Here is an 18063-nt window from a genome sequence, read left to right as displayed (position 1 = left end):
AATAGAGCACACCCAAACAAGAGGCCAGGGCTTGTCAGGCTCTGGGAGACATAGTGCAGAAACTTGTAATCCTGTCTCAGCAGCTCTAGTTTTTGCATCTGAACCATCACTGGGTCCCATTTGATTAAGATGCAGCAATTAAAGAGCTTTGGCAAGGATGTGCATAATTGGAATTATATGCACATCACCTCTCCATTTAAAATAGTACAGCAATTAGGTGAGTTTAATTCAACTGCATTTGAGAGCAGTTAAACAGGATAGATGCTCACATGAGGTCTTTGCAGTAGTACACCACTTACCTTTCCAACCCTGTAGGGGCACAACTTTTAAGCCCCAAATCAGGAGACCACCCCTATGCTTCAAGTTGGTTTAAAGTCAAGGAAAACATTCAGAGGGACAGGAAAGAAAGAGTGGACTGCTAGCATGAGTACATATATATAATATAAATATAATTTCTTGAAGTTGGGTAATACTTTAGGTTCCTAGTGAAAGTCAATGAGATATACTGCCTCACTGTGAGCCCCAGGCCAGCCAGCTGGCCACCCTTCCTGTCCATTCTAGCATGATCACTCATTGGCTTTATGCTAGGCATTCTGTTGTGCTTTTTCAAAAAAGCAGGATCTGGTGTACGACGACAGATCAATGCTTTTCATAATTATGCACGTGCCTGAATCAGAGCCTAAAAGCAGATAGCCCAAGCTACCCCATCCACAAAGGGCTTACATGGCAAACAGAACTGCCACAACACTTTGCAAAGTAGGTCAGTGCTGGCCTATGGCCCCAGTCCAGGAAAGTGCTCACATCCTTAAGGTCTGCAACATGCTTACTTTTGTTATATTAGAGCCCAGCTAGGTAAGCAGTACAGCATGATCATGCTCAACAATATCTCCTGCATACTAAGCCTTGGAAGCAACATGACTGATAGGCGACACAGGGCAAGTGGCACAGATGAGGGATACTTGCATAATCTCTCCCACAAGTGTCACAGAAATGGGCATCTTCCTTTTTAGAGGCTGGACAGGTGGAACTTGGACAGTTGGACTCTCCAGTTCAGAGGCCCATTGGGACAGAGACCATCTTTTTGATCTGTGTCTGCACAGATCATCATGGGTCCTGGGCCAGCAATGGGATGCCTACGTGGTAAAAATAACACTAAAAATACTAGTAACTCAGATAACCTTTGCACTCAGATAGCTAACAGCTCTTATGCAAGGGGCTCTGAGTGCTTTACAAACACACCAGTCTCAACAGCTCTCAGAGTGAGGACATTATCCCTACCGCACAGATGCGTAACTGGAACAGACAGGTTAGACATCTTGCCCAACCAGTCACCTACACTGCAGAGACCGAATCCAATGGCCAGGGCATAGACAACTTTTCTATTTTGGGGTCATAGGATAAAAATTAACAGCTGTTGAATAGCACTTGGAATACTCTGCATTAAATTGGTCCACTGTTAAAGCGAAATAAATCCTCTCAAACTATAGGTTGAGCCTCTCTCATCTGGCACTCTCAGGACCTGACTGGTGCTGGACAAGAGAATTTGCCAGACAGGAGGTCAATATTTTCTAGCAGCATTACCAATACTTCCACTACTTCCATTTAGGGGTAAGTTACAGCTAAAGAACAGCACAGAGCCAGGATAGATGGCTGTCAACAAACTTTAAGGGACTACAGGAAACTCAGCCACACCCATGGTAAGTGGTCATCCAGCTAACTAAAATTATGCCAGATGATGGAGTTTGCCAGATGGCAGAGTTTGCTGGCTGATAGTTCCCGATGAGAGAGGTTCAACCTGTAGTTCCTTGATTTATGGATGCAAACCCTATTTTCACTATACTGCTCACCTCCCACAAGTTGACAGCTGTCTACATGTGATGCCGTCTTCTGCTCTAATCACTACGGTAGGAGCCCCTTGACGATGAGAGCAACAAACAACAACAAAAACCCCTTTGAAACAACCACAGTTACACAGATTTTTATTGCTTCGCATTTGCAGCACTTTTATACAAATATTTGTATCTGGATAGCAAATTCTGTTAGATTCACAGCAGCAATTCCTTCTGAGACACTAAACAGTTAGGAAGACAAGGATAATTATGAGCAAGTTACACACTTGTTTAGAGCCATTTTACCAGATCATAGCATACCAGTTGTGAAACAGAACTGTGCAGTCACTCCGGCTGTTGCCTTGTAGACATGCATTTCAAGCAATCGGCATACCTGTAATGTACCAGAACATGAAGCTAAAAGATCAAGTGCCATAAAATGGCAGCTGACTTGTATCTGCTTTACCTGATCTATTATGGCTTTGAGAACACTTGGCATTTATACAGCGCACACATGTGGTGAGATAAGCAGATGTGAAAAGCCAGAGAGACCATAAACTTGCTGCAGCCAGGCAGCAAGTTAGCAGTGGGGTTAGAACTCAGCAGAGCTCCTTACTGCCAGTCCCGAGTTCAATCCAGTAGATCATGCTGTTCTTCTGGGTTTCACTTATATAGCTTTATATATGGGTAACTGATTAGCAAGTTCCACCCATGCAGCTACACTAGATACAAGCAACATCAGAACCAGGGTCAGCCTGTTCAACTCCTCTAATAATGCCCAGTTTAGGTTTTAAATAAGTGGAACATTTCTCTCAGTTTTTCACCTTCAAATGATCTATTCAGTATAAGATACAATGATACAGCTGCACTTTGCTCTGAAGCAGGGAAAATCAGAAGCAATTATAAAAGGAGCAGGAGCAGCTTTCATTTCTTTCCTGAGTGAGAGCACCAATCTTTGTGAGGAAAGAGGGATGAATAAGTTTTTGTACAACCCAATCAAACTACTTTTCATGCTCAACGAATCCCAGGCTGACTGAAAGTCTCAGGTGTACTAATTTTCTTCAGCTAAGTCACCCAACTGTATGCTATGAAGCTAGAAGCTAATAAATAGCTATCCCGGAACACCAAAAGCCATTTCTCCTTCTTTGACGGGCTTTCATTCTGTCAGCTGAGAGCAAGGGCACTTATAAATGACATCTAAAAGAGCCTGTTAACATGAGACAAACTACCTCTGATATTCCCCCACTGAAGTGGTCCTTTTCCCTCCATCCCTAGGAAATGAACAAGAATCAACAATACTCCCATCTCTCTCTTGCAAAAAAGACAAAATTTTCTTACCTGGTCCTCCCTTCCCTGCAATGGGCTTCTTCTGCAAATTTTGGAGACAAGATCAAATGTGTCAATAAGCAGAGATATGGCTTGGCTGTGTCCCCTCCACTGCCAGTGTGCACATTTCACATATGCGGTAAAATATACAGTGAACTTATGTCATGGAAGTTCTGTAGTTGAGAGAGCTCTCTCAACGCTTCCCATGGTACCTATAGAGGACAAACCACCCAGGGATGACCAATAACTGAAGAGGATAGAGAAGAAAAGCTGTTGTTGGATATGTGTGTCTCTGCTGTAATCAGACCCAGCTTCACCATTTCATAGTATGGGAGGTCAATGGTGATGAAATCCTAAAGGATGGACTAAGGGAAATGGCAAACCTAGATGTACAGGAAGGAATTTGGGGTGGATGGATAGACTATTACTGCATGCAGTACCCGTCCACCAAAATCTGTGCATTCATTGTGCAGCGGCCGTATAGATGGGGCTCCAGTTGCCTCCCTTTCCAATCTCTTCATTATTGCCCTGAGATTTTCCTGCCCAGAATGTCAATATAGAAAGAACCAGCTGCTCAGACTGGTAAGCTTCTCCACCGTGTAATTTCAGACTTAACTGAAGCCTTAAAAACAAATTTTTCCCTTAGTGAGACATGGCACAGACAGCTGTGGACGTGCTGAAAGCACTTGTTAATTCCAAATAAGTTTCAAAAACTTTCGTTATACCCAGCAGATGCGATCTCCTCCTCGAGCCACAAAATTAAGACAAAAGGAAGGAAATTCAACCTTGTGACCTATGAAGAAGTGTGTACTTAGGACCCCTTTGTAGGCAGGCAACACATCACTGCCTTCACAGACAGGATACCACATGGACGTAATGTTACCTTGGTGGCAAGACAAAGATATTGTCTGAAACAGTTTGAGTGCCATCTCCATTACAGCATTGGAACAAACCGCACACACACACACACTCTCTCTCTCTCTCTCTCTCTCAACTTATCCGCTTCTGGGGCTTGATAGTTTTGTTAACCAAATGAAACATGTACCTCACCTTAAATGCTTTCCTCAAGTTTGGCAGTCTGAAGATTTCCTTGAAGCGCTGATCTGTCCCTGCTCCTCTGCCTCCCAGACCACCTGTTCCCACACTGCAGTTAATTAAACACACCTGATCTGACCTTAGAGTGACTCACTGTTAATTACATTGCACTGTTCTGCAGAGTTCCAGCACCTGATAACAGGGGAAGGCTGCATGGACCTTAGAAACTGCCACAGTTTTGCAGGCATTAAAACACCCAGATAAACATCTGCAGAGCTGCTGGCTGGCCCTCTAAAGATGAAGCACCCATGCTGTTCTGCTCAAGAATCTTCCAAAGCCAGGTAAGACATCCCTAATATGCTGCCAGAAGGCAGGCTTACATGGGCTCTCTCCAGAACCCATCTGTCTGATGTGAAAGCATAGATATCTGCAAACTGAATGAGTGTGTCCCCCAAGGGCTCTGGCCTGGGGAGAAGACACTCAGGTGTGATTTTTGTTTACTTCTGCAACTGGCCTTGCTTCTAGCCTTCTCCACAATAGCTGCCATCAAGCCTAAGGATCTGGGAAGAAGAGAAGCCTTGAAGGGAGTATTTCCCATTGGTCAAATGATCTTAAGTCTCTTTTCTACTGACTATGGAAGGGAAATACCTAATTTTTCTTCCAGTTCTCTGATGGTTTCCCAAAGAATCATCCACCTGCACACTTTGAAAATGCAAAATGTGGCTTAGGTTATATTCCTCAGAAAGGGATTTCTAACTACTGCAATATACACTAAGGACTTCGAGGCATGAACTGAAGCTTACTTTGGCTGCTAAAGACACTTGGTGTACACCTGACTTCAGAGCTTTCGTTTGCTAGGGTTTATTTTTGGACAGTCACTCCACAGTAGTCTGTCCCTTGGAAAGTAGTCTGAAAAGACAATGCACACCTCTTTTGTAACAAACTAGGAAACCTCTCTCTGTAGGAACAGGAAAGAAAACAAAAATAAACCCTAAAGTTCACGCCAGCCAGGTCAAAGAATAATCCCAGCTAAGGTTTCTGCCCAAAGATGGAGTTTAAAAGCCTTGTCCAATTGATCCATAAAACATGGAAAAGAGATCCACCAAACAGCCCATGTCATTTTCTGGAACCTATGCCTCCTGGCAGTCTACATCTATCTCCAAAATTTGTGCAAGGAAAAATCCATACCTAGAAAAAGCAATCCTGGTCACAAAAGAGAATTAATAGATTAGACACATAGTAAAAAATTATCTGGCAGGAAATGAAAATACAAGTATTAAAGTCAGTTACCTAGAGATAGGTGAATCAGTTTAGAAGAGGATCAAACATCTTATATTTTCTATTAAAGCTGGTTATATTTCTTCGGGCTCATTTATGCTAATGCAAAAATCACATTGACAAGACGGCCGATATGGCAGGAAAACACCGTCAATCATTCTTGTCCTGTCCACAAAAAGAACCAGAACCATGACACTTTCAACTGTATTTCACCTGCTGGCCAAGTAAGGCTATAACTCTCCTTAGAAGCTTCTGTGCACAAATACAACTGTAACTAACACAGTTCTGGTCCTGGTAGGGATAGGGTTCTGGTTTAAAGATCACTTAAAATAAAAGTAAAGCAGTAGTAGATTTTTTCCCCACTGTATTGTGTTTCCAGTACACTGCGACAGCACAGTTTGACTGAAGGACCTTTCATCATTGTAAGAATTGACATCAAATGATTCCACAGATTCTGTATTTTCTTAGTATTTTTAGAAGCATTTCTAAAATTTTTCAGGTATTCATGACTCTTCCTCAAAGGCATTTTAGAGGACTCTGTTTTCATGCAATAAAATCTGGCCCATCTCAAACACACACTTAGTGAATCACTGCAGCCCAATGATTTGAAGTTATTAAAAATAACTAGATGGAATGCAATTGGCATGTCCAACCCTTTCTAGTTTACTACAGATATTCTGTCCAAAGTCTTAATGGTTTCATGTAGTTCTTTGTTTTCCCATCTGTTACTGCTGTTTGTTTTTCACCTGAAGTTCTGTCATTTGTGATATGCATTTAGCTGATGTGGCAAATGAATTGTGGGTGCAAACAGTATATGTATGAAACAAAGACCCTGATTTTACATAAAAATAACCTATGAGAAGAATTGAGGAAATAAATGTAAATAAGACAATCTGTTTTTAAATAGTTTTGCAAAGATTAACTTGAAGATTTAGATAATGTGGAAGAATTTATTCCACAAAAATCAAAGATTTTCTTTAGGGCTTACAAACACATAGATGTTAATCTCTAATAAAGGAGAATGTGAATTTTAAACCTATCTATTCCAGTTAGCATTTTAAATTCAGAATCACCACGTCCACACGTGGAGTTAATCAGGAATAGTTATTCTAGACTGACTGCCCATCTAGCCAAGCCCCTGAGAGTAACTTTTACCCAAAGCACTGCATATGCATAAAAATAACACACAGGATCACTACTGATTTGTTTGCGGCTGAGGGACAATATATTAGAAAAAGGTACACCTGATAAACAGTTAATCAACCAAAGTAGCGGATGAAAAGATTTTGGAAAAGAATATTAACAGCAAGATAGAAATCAAGGCACAAAACAAGCAGGTCCTGGATCAAGATTTTCACTCTAATGTAAATAAGAAACCTACAGATATGATATGTTGAAAAGGTCAGTAAAGTTTAACAAGAGACGAGGGTGGGAAAAAGTTGTTGATTCAAGAGACTATCAAGACACATAGTAGCAGCAAGAAGTAGACTAGAGTATCAACAACAATCAAATAAGAACAGTGAGCAGTGGAGATGAAGAGAACGCTCATCTCAATCATATCTAATTTAAGACAAGTGGCTTTAGTCTGAGTGAAAATGGAATCAAGCTAGGTAGAAAGATTTACGGATAAAGTAGACAAAGGAAAAGAGGAACACAAATGCATATTACTTTAGTGACTGGGCCTGGGCAGCAAGCAAGTTGGAAGAAACAGAATAGGGGACACAGAACAGAACCCTTTGGGCTGAGGGGATATGAGTCAGAGAAATGATTGTTCCAGGATCCCCTATGAAACAGATTTCAACAAGAAAACCATGAGAGTGCAGAGTCAGAAAAACAAGTGAGGCAATGAAAAAAAAAAAAAGTCAGTAACCCAGTGTGACAGAAGATGCTGAGAGGTCAAAACAGAAGTACAAGCTTTGGCTGCACTCTGAAGCAACAACTTAATAACTGTTATGAGAGCACTCTCCATAAAAAGACTAAATAGAAAGCCAAATTGGGAAGGCTGAATAAATTAAGGACAAATACAAAAATAAAATTTCTGCTCCAAGATTTTAGAAAGAAAAGCAGAGAGAAGGAAGAATCAATAAGAAAGCTTAAGAATATGGAAAATATTAACTCAAAAGAAGAATAGATACAGCCTGAAACTAGAGGAGCCTTTTCAATGCTCAAAGTCTGAGCTCAGAGAGTAGATGGTGGTTCTGGTAACAAAGCTAAGCTTAATTATAAGACATTACAGTAATTCACTTTTTAAAAGTGAGTTTTCAGAATGTTATTGCATTTGTTTTATGCCCACTGTAATCTTCAGCGACTGTGATTAGATTCCATTTCACCTTCAGCCTTTAGTATCCAAGAGTGGATTTGAACTGCTGACTTGGAGACTTATCCATCAACCATAATAAGTGCTTTATGTGAAATTTGTACATAAGTTTCAAACAGCTGCCTAGACAAAGGGCTGCTTTGAATATCCTGAAACTCCTGCTAAATGGCAGGTGTATCAAATGTATTCCTAATGATAAACAATTATACATAATTTTTCATAGGAAAGTTTACTCCTTATCTTTTGTATAAACAATACCTTCTAGGACTGACTTTTATTGCATTATGACTCAGGTTATAAAGCATTAAGAAGTTGTTCTCTCATCCCCTAACCTACATTTCTAGCAGGAAGCTGCTATGCAGCAAGATAACTGAGGCCAATACAAGAGTACATGAGTGAAATGCAATGGCCTGTGATATTGATTCATAGAGCCCAACCAAAAGGGACCACTGTGATCATCTAGTCTGGCCTCCCATATAGAACAGGCCAGAGAACAGCCCCAAAAAAATAACTGCAAGACATTCTTAGATTTAAAAATAGTTAATGATGGGAAATCCACTACAAACCTTGGCAAATGATTCCAGTGGTTAATTACTATTAAAAATGTACATACATTTCAGGCTGGAAATAAGGTGTAGTTTGTTACAGCCATTGGATCACGCTTCACCTTTCTCTGATAAACTTGAGAGATCATTACTAACATATTTGTTACTCAGATGGCATTCAAATCACTCCTTAACCTTCTCTTTGTTAAACTAAGCCCATCAAGCTCCTGGAGTCAGTCCCTAAAAAGCAGGTTTTCTAATCTTTACCCATTCTTTCTTCTCTGAACCCTCTCCAATTTATCAACATCCTTCTTAAATTGTTGGTACCAGGAGTAGACACAGGATCCCAGTAGGTGAGAGTGCCAATACAGAGTGAAAAATAATCTCTCTGTTCCTGCTCAAGACACCCATTTACGCATCCCAGGACTGCATTAGCTCTTTAGGCCGCAGTGTCACATCTGGAGCTCATGTTCTGGTGATTATTCCTCATGACAGCCAAATCTTTTCCATAGCCTCTGCTTCCCAGGGTAGTCACCTCAGCCTTCATGACCTACTTTCTTTGTTCCTAGATATATACATTTACACTTGACAGTATGAAAAGGCTCATTTGCTTGGACCCAGTTTACCCAATCCAGATAATTCTGAATCAGTGACTGGTCCATTATTTACCTCTCCCTTGGTTTTTGGATCATATACCAAAAAAGCAGACTAGATGACCTAATGGATCCTTCTGGCTTTAGACTCCAGGAATTTACCAATAGCTTTTGGTGAAGATTATATGCTGCAGTGGTTTGAAGCTATTCTTCAAAGATTTAAATATTAGGAAGAAAACACTGATTTGCTGTGTCTTAAGGTTATTATAAAAACACAAAAATTAATGCTCACTACTCCTCAGATTCAATTCAACTGGAATTAGAGGGATCACTGTGCATACACAAATACTATTCAGAAACAATCAGTAAGATTTGTGATCCCACCAGAACACCTGGAGAAGCGGCATTTCATGATTCAATGTAGAACTTCAAAGGTACAGAGATACAGTACAACTGTGCTAAGTACAAGTTGTTATTTATCAAATCTAAAAAGAAAAGAACGTAGTCTCACATTTCACTGTTATATTATGTGGCAAAGGGAAAAGAAATACAAAGACTGCAGTAGATTTCTTGGGTTTCGTAAAGAAATGCTAAGACAATTATTAGATTTGACTACATGAACTGCTGATTGGCAGTGCAGGGAGAAAGCATTGCAAGTGGGCGAGAGCCCGAGCTATGACAATGGAGACAAATTCAAACCCTAACTTAAAGCGTTTTCTTTTCTTTTTTGAAGGGTGAAGAGTGGGAGAGACATCTTCTGGTACTTATTTGGACACATCAGGACATCCCAAAATTTCAGTCTTTGTTCAAGAAACAGGCTTGCACAACACTTGATGCCGCAGCTCAGGACTGAGGTGCATTTAAAAGCTGTGCTTGCCACACAGCATGAAACAAATGGTTGATGTCATTACTGTTGTCCTCCTTTTGCCTGGGCTCCTGATTCCTTTACGCATTGAGATACAAGAATGATTCTTTGCCAGATTTTAAATTATTATTAAATAATTACATCATTTGTTGGTCTCATTGGAAACCGATTTCTCTTGCAATTAGGAAGCAGTACTTTGCATTGGTCACTCTTTTCAGACTGCATGCTGAGTTGCATGCTCTTCGAACATGAGGTGACTATTTAGACCCGTAACCAAGCACAATGATTTCACCCCTCCACCTTCTTAATTTAGAATGTTAGGAAGACTCCTGTCCTGCTTTGAGGATTCTTCTCATTGTCTTCATCCTTTCAGAAGCAACTCTTGCTGAACTTGCCTTCCTTGAATGGAGAAGGTCTACCAAGACTGATCCGGCAGTTGCTCAAGATGCAGCTAACTGATAAGCTTGTATCAATTTCCCTTATCCTGTTTTGGCTGTAGGAAGGGAAAAAGTTATGATACCGGGGTACTTCACAACAATGCTAAGTAACACAGAGCTGTAGCTGCAATTCATGCTGTGTTAAATATACTTAAGGTTCAGCCAAGTCAATGTGCTAAATGAACAAGCAAGACATTCTCACCGCGAATAAATATCTGATTTATATGACGTTTAAACACCTGCTGATAATCCACTTTGGGCCTCCGCTTTTTCTGTGGCTGGCCTTTTGCATTAGCACCCCCTGCACTCATGCCCTGTGTCTGGGCAGTCCTGCTCAGCAGGTCAGCATTATTCTTGACTGCCAGATGCAAGCTGTCATTCATTGTCGTCTTTTCTCCAGCTCCATCCAAAAATTTCTGCATACCACACTCGTCCTCTGCTCTGCCCAGTCCCGACCCAGCTTTCCATCCAGAGATCTTTGATTCATTTGTCAGGGCTGGCTCCTCTGTTGCAATCCTAGAGTCAGCTCCCTTCTTTATCAGGGATTCCTGCAGCTTGAGTCTGTCAAACAGCTGCAAGGGAACATTCAGGTAAAGGATCACTTTCACAAACATAAGCTTCTCATTCTCCACTCCTCAATGAAACACTAACCCCCTGGCCCAGAATCAGCAGCCAATGGACACAATGCGTGGAGAATTTTATCATCAACCAATATTAGATTTTTGTCAGGGTCAGAACAAGTAGTAAAGTGAATGGGTGTCTCACACGCCAGGATCTGCAGGACTGAGTATGCTAGAATGCCTTTGGCATCTCAGCACTAATAGGGAAATTGGTTTTGTAAGGGCAATATTGCCATGGAACCAATATGCAACACTAGGGCAGGGGAGACAAGAATCAATGTTGTTCAATGACTTCTAATCCACCGTCTACCTCCAAAACACAATCAGATTCTTCTAAAGGAATCCCCAACCTCTCCCCGTCAGCCAGCAGAGGAACAGTTGTGATGCCAAGCATCAAAATGCCAAAACTTCACAAAGATCCTTGGTGCCCCAAATGTCTTATTACAGATATTCCAGAAGAGAACTCTTTTGGGCAGTGAGCAGTCAAAACCAATAGTAAACATCCATAAAAATGGCTAGGATGGCATGGTTAATTAATCTGAAAATACAGAGGTGCTGAAGTTGGAAGAGGAACTCTTATGCTCACATTACGTGAATTATATGTAATGTGGACATGTAAAATAGACACCGGGTTGCTCAACCTGATCAGTTTTTGGCCAAGAGGTTTCTTGGCCCTGTATAAACGGGCATAAAAGGAACAGAGGCAACTTGAATACTGTTAACTGATAAATTGAAGAAAAAAGAGGGGGAGGAGGGAAAAAGAGGGATCTGTAAAACAGATTTAAAATTGGAACACACTATTTAAAAACAAATGCTTTATAAAATTTGTTCAAGGATTTCTTTACTCCACTGATGTTTAGAAGGGTCTTCTCATCGGGTACAAAGCAACAACACTAAACATTCATGGGGCTATGCTGCCCCTTCATGGCTGTTCACATGTATGCCTGTTGTCTCTTCAGTTTCAGCTGTGCTGTGACTGTGGACAACCTGTTGTGGTGCTTGAGAAAACAGCAGGTACCTGACCTCTAGAACAGGACCTGAGGGGGACAGTATCCATAGTATTCCAGCAAACTGACATTCAAATGACTCTCAAGTAAAACTGACTATGGACGAAGTGCTAACAAATGCACAAAGTAAACAAATTGAAATAAAACTGAAAAATGTTTACCCTCTGAACTCTTTCAGTTCTAATAATCTTCTAGAGTTACTTGTGAAAGTAAATACTACAGTTTCAGATGGAAACACCAACTTTTTATCTAGTGCAAAAGCAAGGCACAGAAGGTCCATTAATAAGCTATTAGAAAGCTATTTACCCTCGTAAGAGTCAGCTGAGGTTCACTGTAAAATGCTTTGCCCAGTACAGGTTTTCTGTATGTCTCATCTACATCCATCAGAGCCTAGAGAAAGACAGGAAGGGAAATATTTCAATGTGAAGTTCTAAACTCTGTGACCTTCATAAGATCATACCATAGCTTCTTAAGTAATCAACAAGTGTTCTGTCTGAAAGACAATCTAAGAACAAGCACTGCATAGGAGTCTGTTTCTTTATGTCCAAGACACTTAGTTATACTGAAGTATAAAAACAAAAAACTGCTAATGCCTAACAGTTGCTTCTACATTACCCCCAAAACCTTCCCATCATCCCCACTCATAAATCCTTTCGATTTCTGTTCCAAGATAATACTGATTGACGTCACTTTCCACTATTTTCAGCCTTCTCCCTCAAGAGCTCAAAATCCTTTGATGTCTGTCTTCCCTGAATCCAATATTCCCTCTTAAAACCTTGGGGTGCTCTTGCCTTACTCTGTTTTTGTAGCAGGGTGACATGGTAGTCTGTCCCCATTAGCATAAAAGGACCTTGGGGTCAGCTCCCTATCTCCTGGTGTAGCCCTTTATGATGAAGGGATCTGATACAAACAAAATCCTAGGAAATAATGCCAGAGAGAAAGTGGTCCCACGTATAGGTAGTGTTCGGAAGAAAATCCCATTACTGTTTCTTTAAGGGGCTGGGACTAGGACCCTCTTGGAATGGACTAGTGAAGGCTCCCCATCTATCCCAGCCAGCTGAGATGAGCTTTAGGAAGCAGACCCACCTATATGCTCCCATCATGCCCATAACAAGAGTAGGCCTGCTTGCTGAACTGTTTGGCTATGTCTACACTAGCCTCTGCCCTTCTGAAAAGGCATGTTAATGAGACACTTTGGGATATCCTAATGAGATGCTGCAATGAATATGCAGCACCTAATTAGCATAATGACAGCTGTGGCACTTCAGAAGTGCTGCTTTCGATCACACATGGCTCATCTACACGGAGTCCTTTTCAAAAGGACCCTGCACACTTGGAAATCCCCTTATTCCTATTTGGTTATAGGAATAAGCGGATTTCCAAATGTTCAGGGTCCTTTCAAAAAGCACCCCATGTAGACAAGCCACGCTTGATCGAAAGCAGCACTTTTGAAGTGCTGCGGCTGCCATTATGCTAGCAGCACCTTATTAGCATATCCCGAAGTGTCTCATTAGCATCCCCTCTTTTGAAAGCAGGGGCGGGGGGGAGCTAGTGTACACATAGCCTTTCAGCCTGAGGATTAACTGTGGAAGAGAGCCTGCTGAAGGAGAAGACGGCTAAGGCCCTACAGCTAGACTAGGATACAAACAGTTCCAAGGGGAGAACTGCGCAATGTATGAAGCACCACTCTAGCTCCATGGTATACGTGGAAGTATAGGTTAGCATGTGGACAAAGCAATAGCTTAAAGAGTGACATCATATGACAGAAAATCAGTCTCCTTGAGCAAACAACATGAGGCTCAAGGAAAATGATCGGGGAGGGGAACATCACAACCCAAGAGGTATTGCTTTGAGGAAAGACAGAGAAGTAGTTTCCAGTATATCATGCCTAGATCCTGCAGAAAAGTTTTTAAAGATTTCTGCTCTCTTATATTCTAACTCCTTGTGTTTGGTACCAAAAACTAGGAAAACTGTGAAAGTGATCTAGCATACAGTACAAGAGCAAAATGGGTTTACGATCTACAATACCACACTCCCACTTCTTTCAAGTTTGCTAGTTTAGTCCCTCTCCCAGTTTGGATGCATCCAACGCAAAGGTTGTAAGTCAAGGATTAATGCAATAATTACCATATTCCAGAATTTGTCAAATGCAACCAAAAACCCCGTGCAGACTCCACGCAGTCCCTTGAAAGTTCGTATGTGGACATTGACTTTTACACCATCTCTGACACAACGATGAAGCTCACCAAGAGGGCTGCCTTCGTGAACTAGAACAAATACAAAACACCATCAATGAAGTACACAGGTCTTACACAACAACTTCTAAATACAGAGGTTCTGAGTCTTTCTAGAGGTACAAGAAAACCTTCTCGTTGTTACATTGTATCGCATTAAGACAAATGTAATTCTCAGTGCTGGGAACATCGAATTACAGTGGGATAATAGACTGTGGTATATTACTGTCCCAGTGCATGCAATCAACAGCCAAAACAGCCTGACCAAGAAGAACAGGAAACAATTTTGCTGTGTCTAAAAACCAGCCACTTAATTGTTTACAAGGAACAAGGTATAAGAACCCCATCCCTGTCAAGAACGGTCCTGGTACATGTTCCATGTAGAAACTAGGTATGTTAAAGTCTAACTGTTAAGCTGTAACCCTCCCACTAAATGAATGAGGCTTACTGGTTACAGTTAACTGATCGGGGCTGGAGCAGTGCCCCCCCCATCCGCTGCAGGCACAGGGTGCTCTAGTCCTGCCAGTACAAGGAAAGCGGGAGGAGCTCCCGGGCCAGGCTGTTGTGGACAGGGACTGCTGCAGCTGTGCTGGAGCCCCCCCCCACCTGCTGTGGCACCATAGGCAAGGACGCTGCAGTTGGTCTGGAGCAGCCTCTTCCACCCCTACCTCCTGCCGTGCTTAGCTAACGGGTTAAACCTAGCATTTAACTGGTAAACCAATTAAATAGAATGTTACGTTCCTAGTATAAACAAGCGTAATTATTAAGTTCCAAGAAGATAGCTAACTTGTGTCGGCAAAAATGAGTGATCTTGGGGGAACACAGCTTCTCTTTACAAGGCAACTCTGAAACAGACTTTCACTAGATCTTTGACCACCTCCTTGAATCAGTGTGTAATTTACTGAGCACTTCTTGTTTCAGGTGAGCCTTAGCAGCACCCACTAATGCAACATTCTCCCCAGCCTCATACATACCTCAATGTATTATTTCATAGTAAGTTACATGAGCAGACAAATGCTGTGCAGCACGGTCTAACAAAAATACACTTAACTTCTTATGAGACAAGGGAAAGGACTACACACCAGCCCTGAACAACAGTTTGTTCAGCTGCAGAACAGCACTTGTTTTATTCTTAGTGACCAGACATTAATGAGGGTGCAAAGACAGGGAAAACTGTACAAACATACCTGCCATAGGATTCAAATAGTCTAGATTTTGGCATACAGGATGCAGATAGTCTAGTAATTAACCTACATGCAGCCCCATGACAATGGAGTGGTCTGCACTCGCTGTCACCTGCACTACCCCAGTGAAGTTGTACCAGTGTTGAATCCCAGTAGTCAAACTTGGTAACACAGATGTAGCCATGAATTGGCCCTGCAATTTCTATTAACATTCAGGAAAACTGCAAAACCTAAAACCTCAGAAAACTGAATATTTATTTAATACTACTTAAGAAATTTACCCAAACATGTAGTTCCTTATAAAACCTGACCCCAATATTGTGAACATTTTAGTCTTTTACTTTGAAGAATAGAGCGTATTAAAGTTGCTTCTGTTAGTAAAATTGCCACTGCAACCCAGTAAATGTACACAATTTATAAGTTAAATGAACCTGAACTTACACTTAATTTGACAGGTTAGTGATTTGATATAGGTGCCCAAATTGAGCACCTTAATGTCACAAACTTTATTAAACCTCATCATATTCAGCAGCCCCAGGACTCAAATATCAGATAAAATAGAGTATACCTAGCAATGCATAATACAAAAGAAAAACAAGATTTGATATTAGCAAACAAAAATGTATGTAGAGTACTTTATATACTTTATTTACCAACAACAGTAGTACTGTACATCATAAACTTACATTGTATTTGCTGTATTTATTTGTGTTTACTTTCACTATACTGTACTTATGGAAAATGTAACTAAAATTTACATATGGTTAAAATGCTGGATATTTGAGAGTTCTGGATGATAGAATGCCGGATATGAAAGAGTTTACTGTGCAATGCTGTTACCCTGACTGTAGGTATTAATTTATAAACAAATCTCTGAACAGCAATAATTATAGTTCATGCATCTGGTGATATCACAGCTCCCTCCAGCTTTGATCTGCTGTTCTATCATCTTGTCACTAGAAACCTCAACACTGTATTTATGCCAATGAAATGTACAGTTACCGATCAAGATACAAGAGTACGTAACAGACACATGCTGTGGTTATCATTTCACAACTAGCTGCACAGGATGAAATCTGATGCCTGGTATAACAGTAGTATTTTTCAAATGCACAGCAGCTGCTTTTCCCAGATTAGTCACCTTAAAATCAAAGGGTAAAAAAGTAATGACACAAGGCATGGGGTCTAAAGTCACATGACGGATCAGAGACTCTCATTTTGCAATGTGCCTGAATTACACCATTTCCCATCTCAACCAAAGCTTCCAAGTTTATCCCGACAGCATCCAATCACCCAGCAGTTTTCCCCAAACTTCACCAGCACCCTCTCTAGCCAACTCCATGCTCAGATGGCACCCAGTCAGTTCCACTGCTTAGTTTCCACCCAGCTGCAGCCTTAGTACTCCAAGTTCTTCCATTCCCCCAGCAAACTCCTCTGCCCCACAATAAGTTCCCTCAACCAACACCCTTCCTCTCCAACCTACTTTCCTACCCCTACCACTGCCAGTAGGGCCCCATATCCCCATCCCTTCTCACCCATCCAAACTCCAGAGCTCTTCCTCATTGGTTCCCCGTCCCTGTCTGTAGCCCCCCACACCTCAGAATCCCAACTGCTCCTCAGCCCTCAGTATCATGCCACAGTCCCCTACCCCATCCAAAACTTCAGCTTCACCTCACCCCATCCCCTTCTTTCCAGCCCCACTACCCTTCCCCATATCCCTCCATTCTGTCATGCCCCACCCACCAACACTCCAAGCCCTCCCCCGGCTGCTCTGCCACCCCCAGCCGACGTCTCTGCAGCACCCCCCCACACAACTCCCTGGCAAGCCCTATCCCAGCCTATACCCACAGCCCCCTTTCCTCAACCCCATTCGATACCCCCTAACTCCCCTTCCACTGCCAGCAACCCACAACCCTTACCCAACATGCCACCACCCGTATTCTCTTTACCCCACTGCCCCTCGCCAGCACCCCCATTCCTCTTCTCCCATCTCCCCACTGCCAGCACCTCATAATCCTTCCCACACCCCCACGCAGCCCCATTCTCCTTCCCACCTCATGGCACCCCCAAATCCCCACCACCAGCCCCCCCACAACCCTTCCCCGTACCCCAGTCAGTCCTCCATTCCTCTTCCCTTATCACCCCACAGGCAGCCCCATAACCCCGCCCCCACAGCCTTCTCCCCTCACAGATCCCCCACCCCCGCTGACAGCCCCACAACCCCCCATCGCTCCGCCCCCCCCCTCTTACGCGGCATCCTAGTGAGGACGTTGCGCGGGGCCCGGCGGCGCCCTGCGCGCCCGCGGGCCGCCTCGCCCTCGGGCTCCCGGCGGACCACGAGGCTGCGGAGGCGCTGCAAGCGCTCGGGGTCGGCGGGCGGCGGGCGGCGGCGGGCGCTGCGGGCGGCGGGCGAGCCGCGGCGGGCCGGGCGGCGCAGGCCCCGCTGGAAGCTCTCGTACTCGGCCAGATTGTTGAAGCAGGGCGCGCCGGGGCAGGGCAGCGGCGTGCGGGCCGAGTACAGCGCCAGCAGCGGGTCGAAGCGCGGCGAGCTCACGTCCAGGCGACTGGGGCTGGGAGACCGGCCGGGGCTGGAGCCCGAGCGGCGGCGACGCCGCGGCTCCTCTTCCGCCGCCGCCTCCATGCTCTGCTCGCGCCCAGGCCGCAGGGCGGCCAACCTGCAGCTCGCCGCGGCCGCCGCTAGGGGGCGCCTTCGTGCTGCCGCCCCCGAAGCTAAGCAGGCTCCGGTCCGCACGGCGCTGGGATGGGAGCCCTGCGGAGAGGGGCAGGAAGGAG

At 43.2% G+C, this 18063-nt stretch overlaps 1 protein-coding gene across 1 annotated transcript; it reads right to left on the bottom strand.

The window, feature by feature from the left end:
* Nucleotides 1-1962: 1962 nt before the first annotated feature.
* Nucleotides 1963-17922, bottom strand: LSM11 (LSM11, U7 small nuclear RNA associated). The gene is made up of 4 exons (XM_075009538.1): nucleotides 17521-17922; nucleotides 13980-14119; nucleotides 12159-12242; nucleotides 1963-10797 (listed from the first exon to the last, which is right to left on the bottom strand). Exons 1-4 carry the CDS (start codon nucleotides 17909-17911, stop codon nucleotides 10393-10395), a joined length of 1020 nt encoding a protein of 339 aa, XP_074865639.1. The 5' UTR covers nucleotides 17912-17922; the 3' UTR covers nucleotides 1963-10392.
* Nucleotides 17923-18063: the final 141 nt, after the last annotated feature.

The sequence above is a fragment of the Carettochelys insculpta genome, chromosome 15 (assembly GCF_033958435.1).
Source record: "Carettochelys insculpta isolate YL-2023 chromosome 15, ASM3395843v1, whole genome shotgun sequence".
NCBI lineage: Eukaryota > Metazoa > Chordata > Testudines > Carettochelyidae > Carettochelys > Carettochelys insculpta.
Note: the sequence above shows the minus strand (reverse complement) of the source record. Positions and strands in the feature narration are given on the sequence as shown.

Bases quoted from the DNA above. Each gene is read 5' to 3' on its own strand.
- LSM11 (XM_075009538.1), bottom strand. From the start codon at position 17,911: ATGGAGGCGGCGGCGGAAGAGGAGCCGCGGCGTCGCCGCCGCTCGGGC. The intron at 14,120-17,520 runs GTAAGAGGGGGG...TATTTGTTCTAG, and splicing joins CGTCCTCACTAGGATGCCGC to TTCACGAAGGCAGCCCTCTT. The intron at 12,243-13,979 runs GTAATTATTGCA...GTCTTTCTCTAG, and splicing joins TTGACAAATTCTGGAATATG to GCTCTGATGGATGTAGATGA.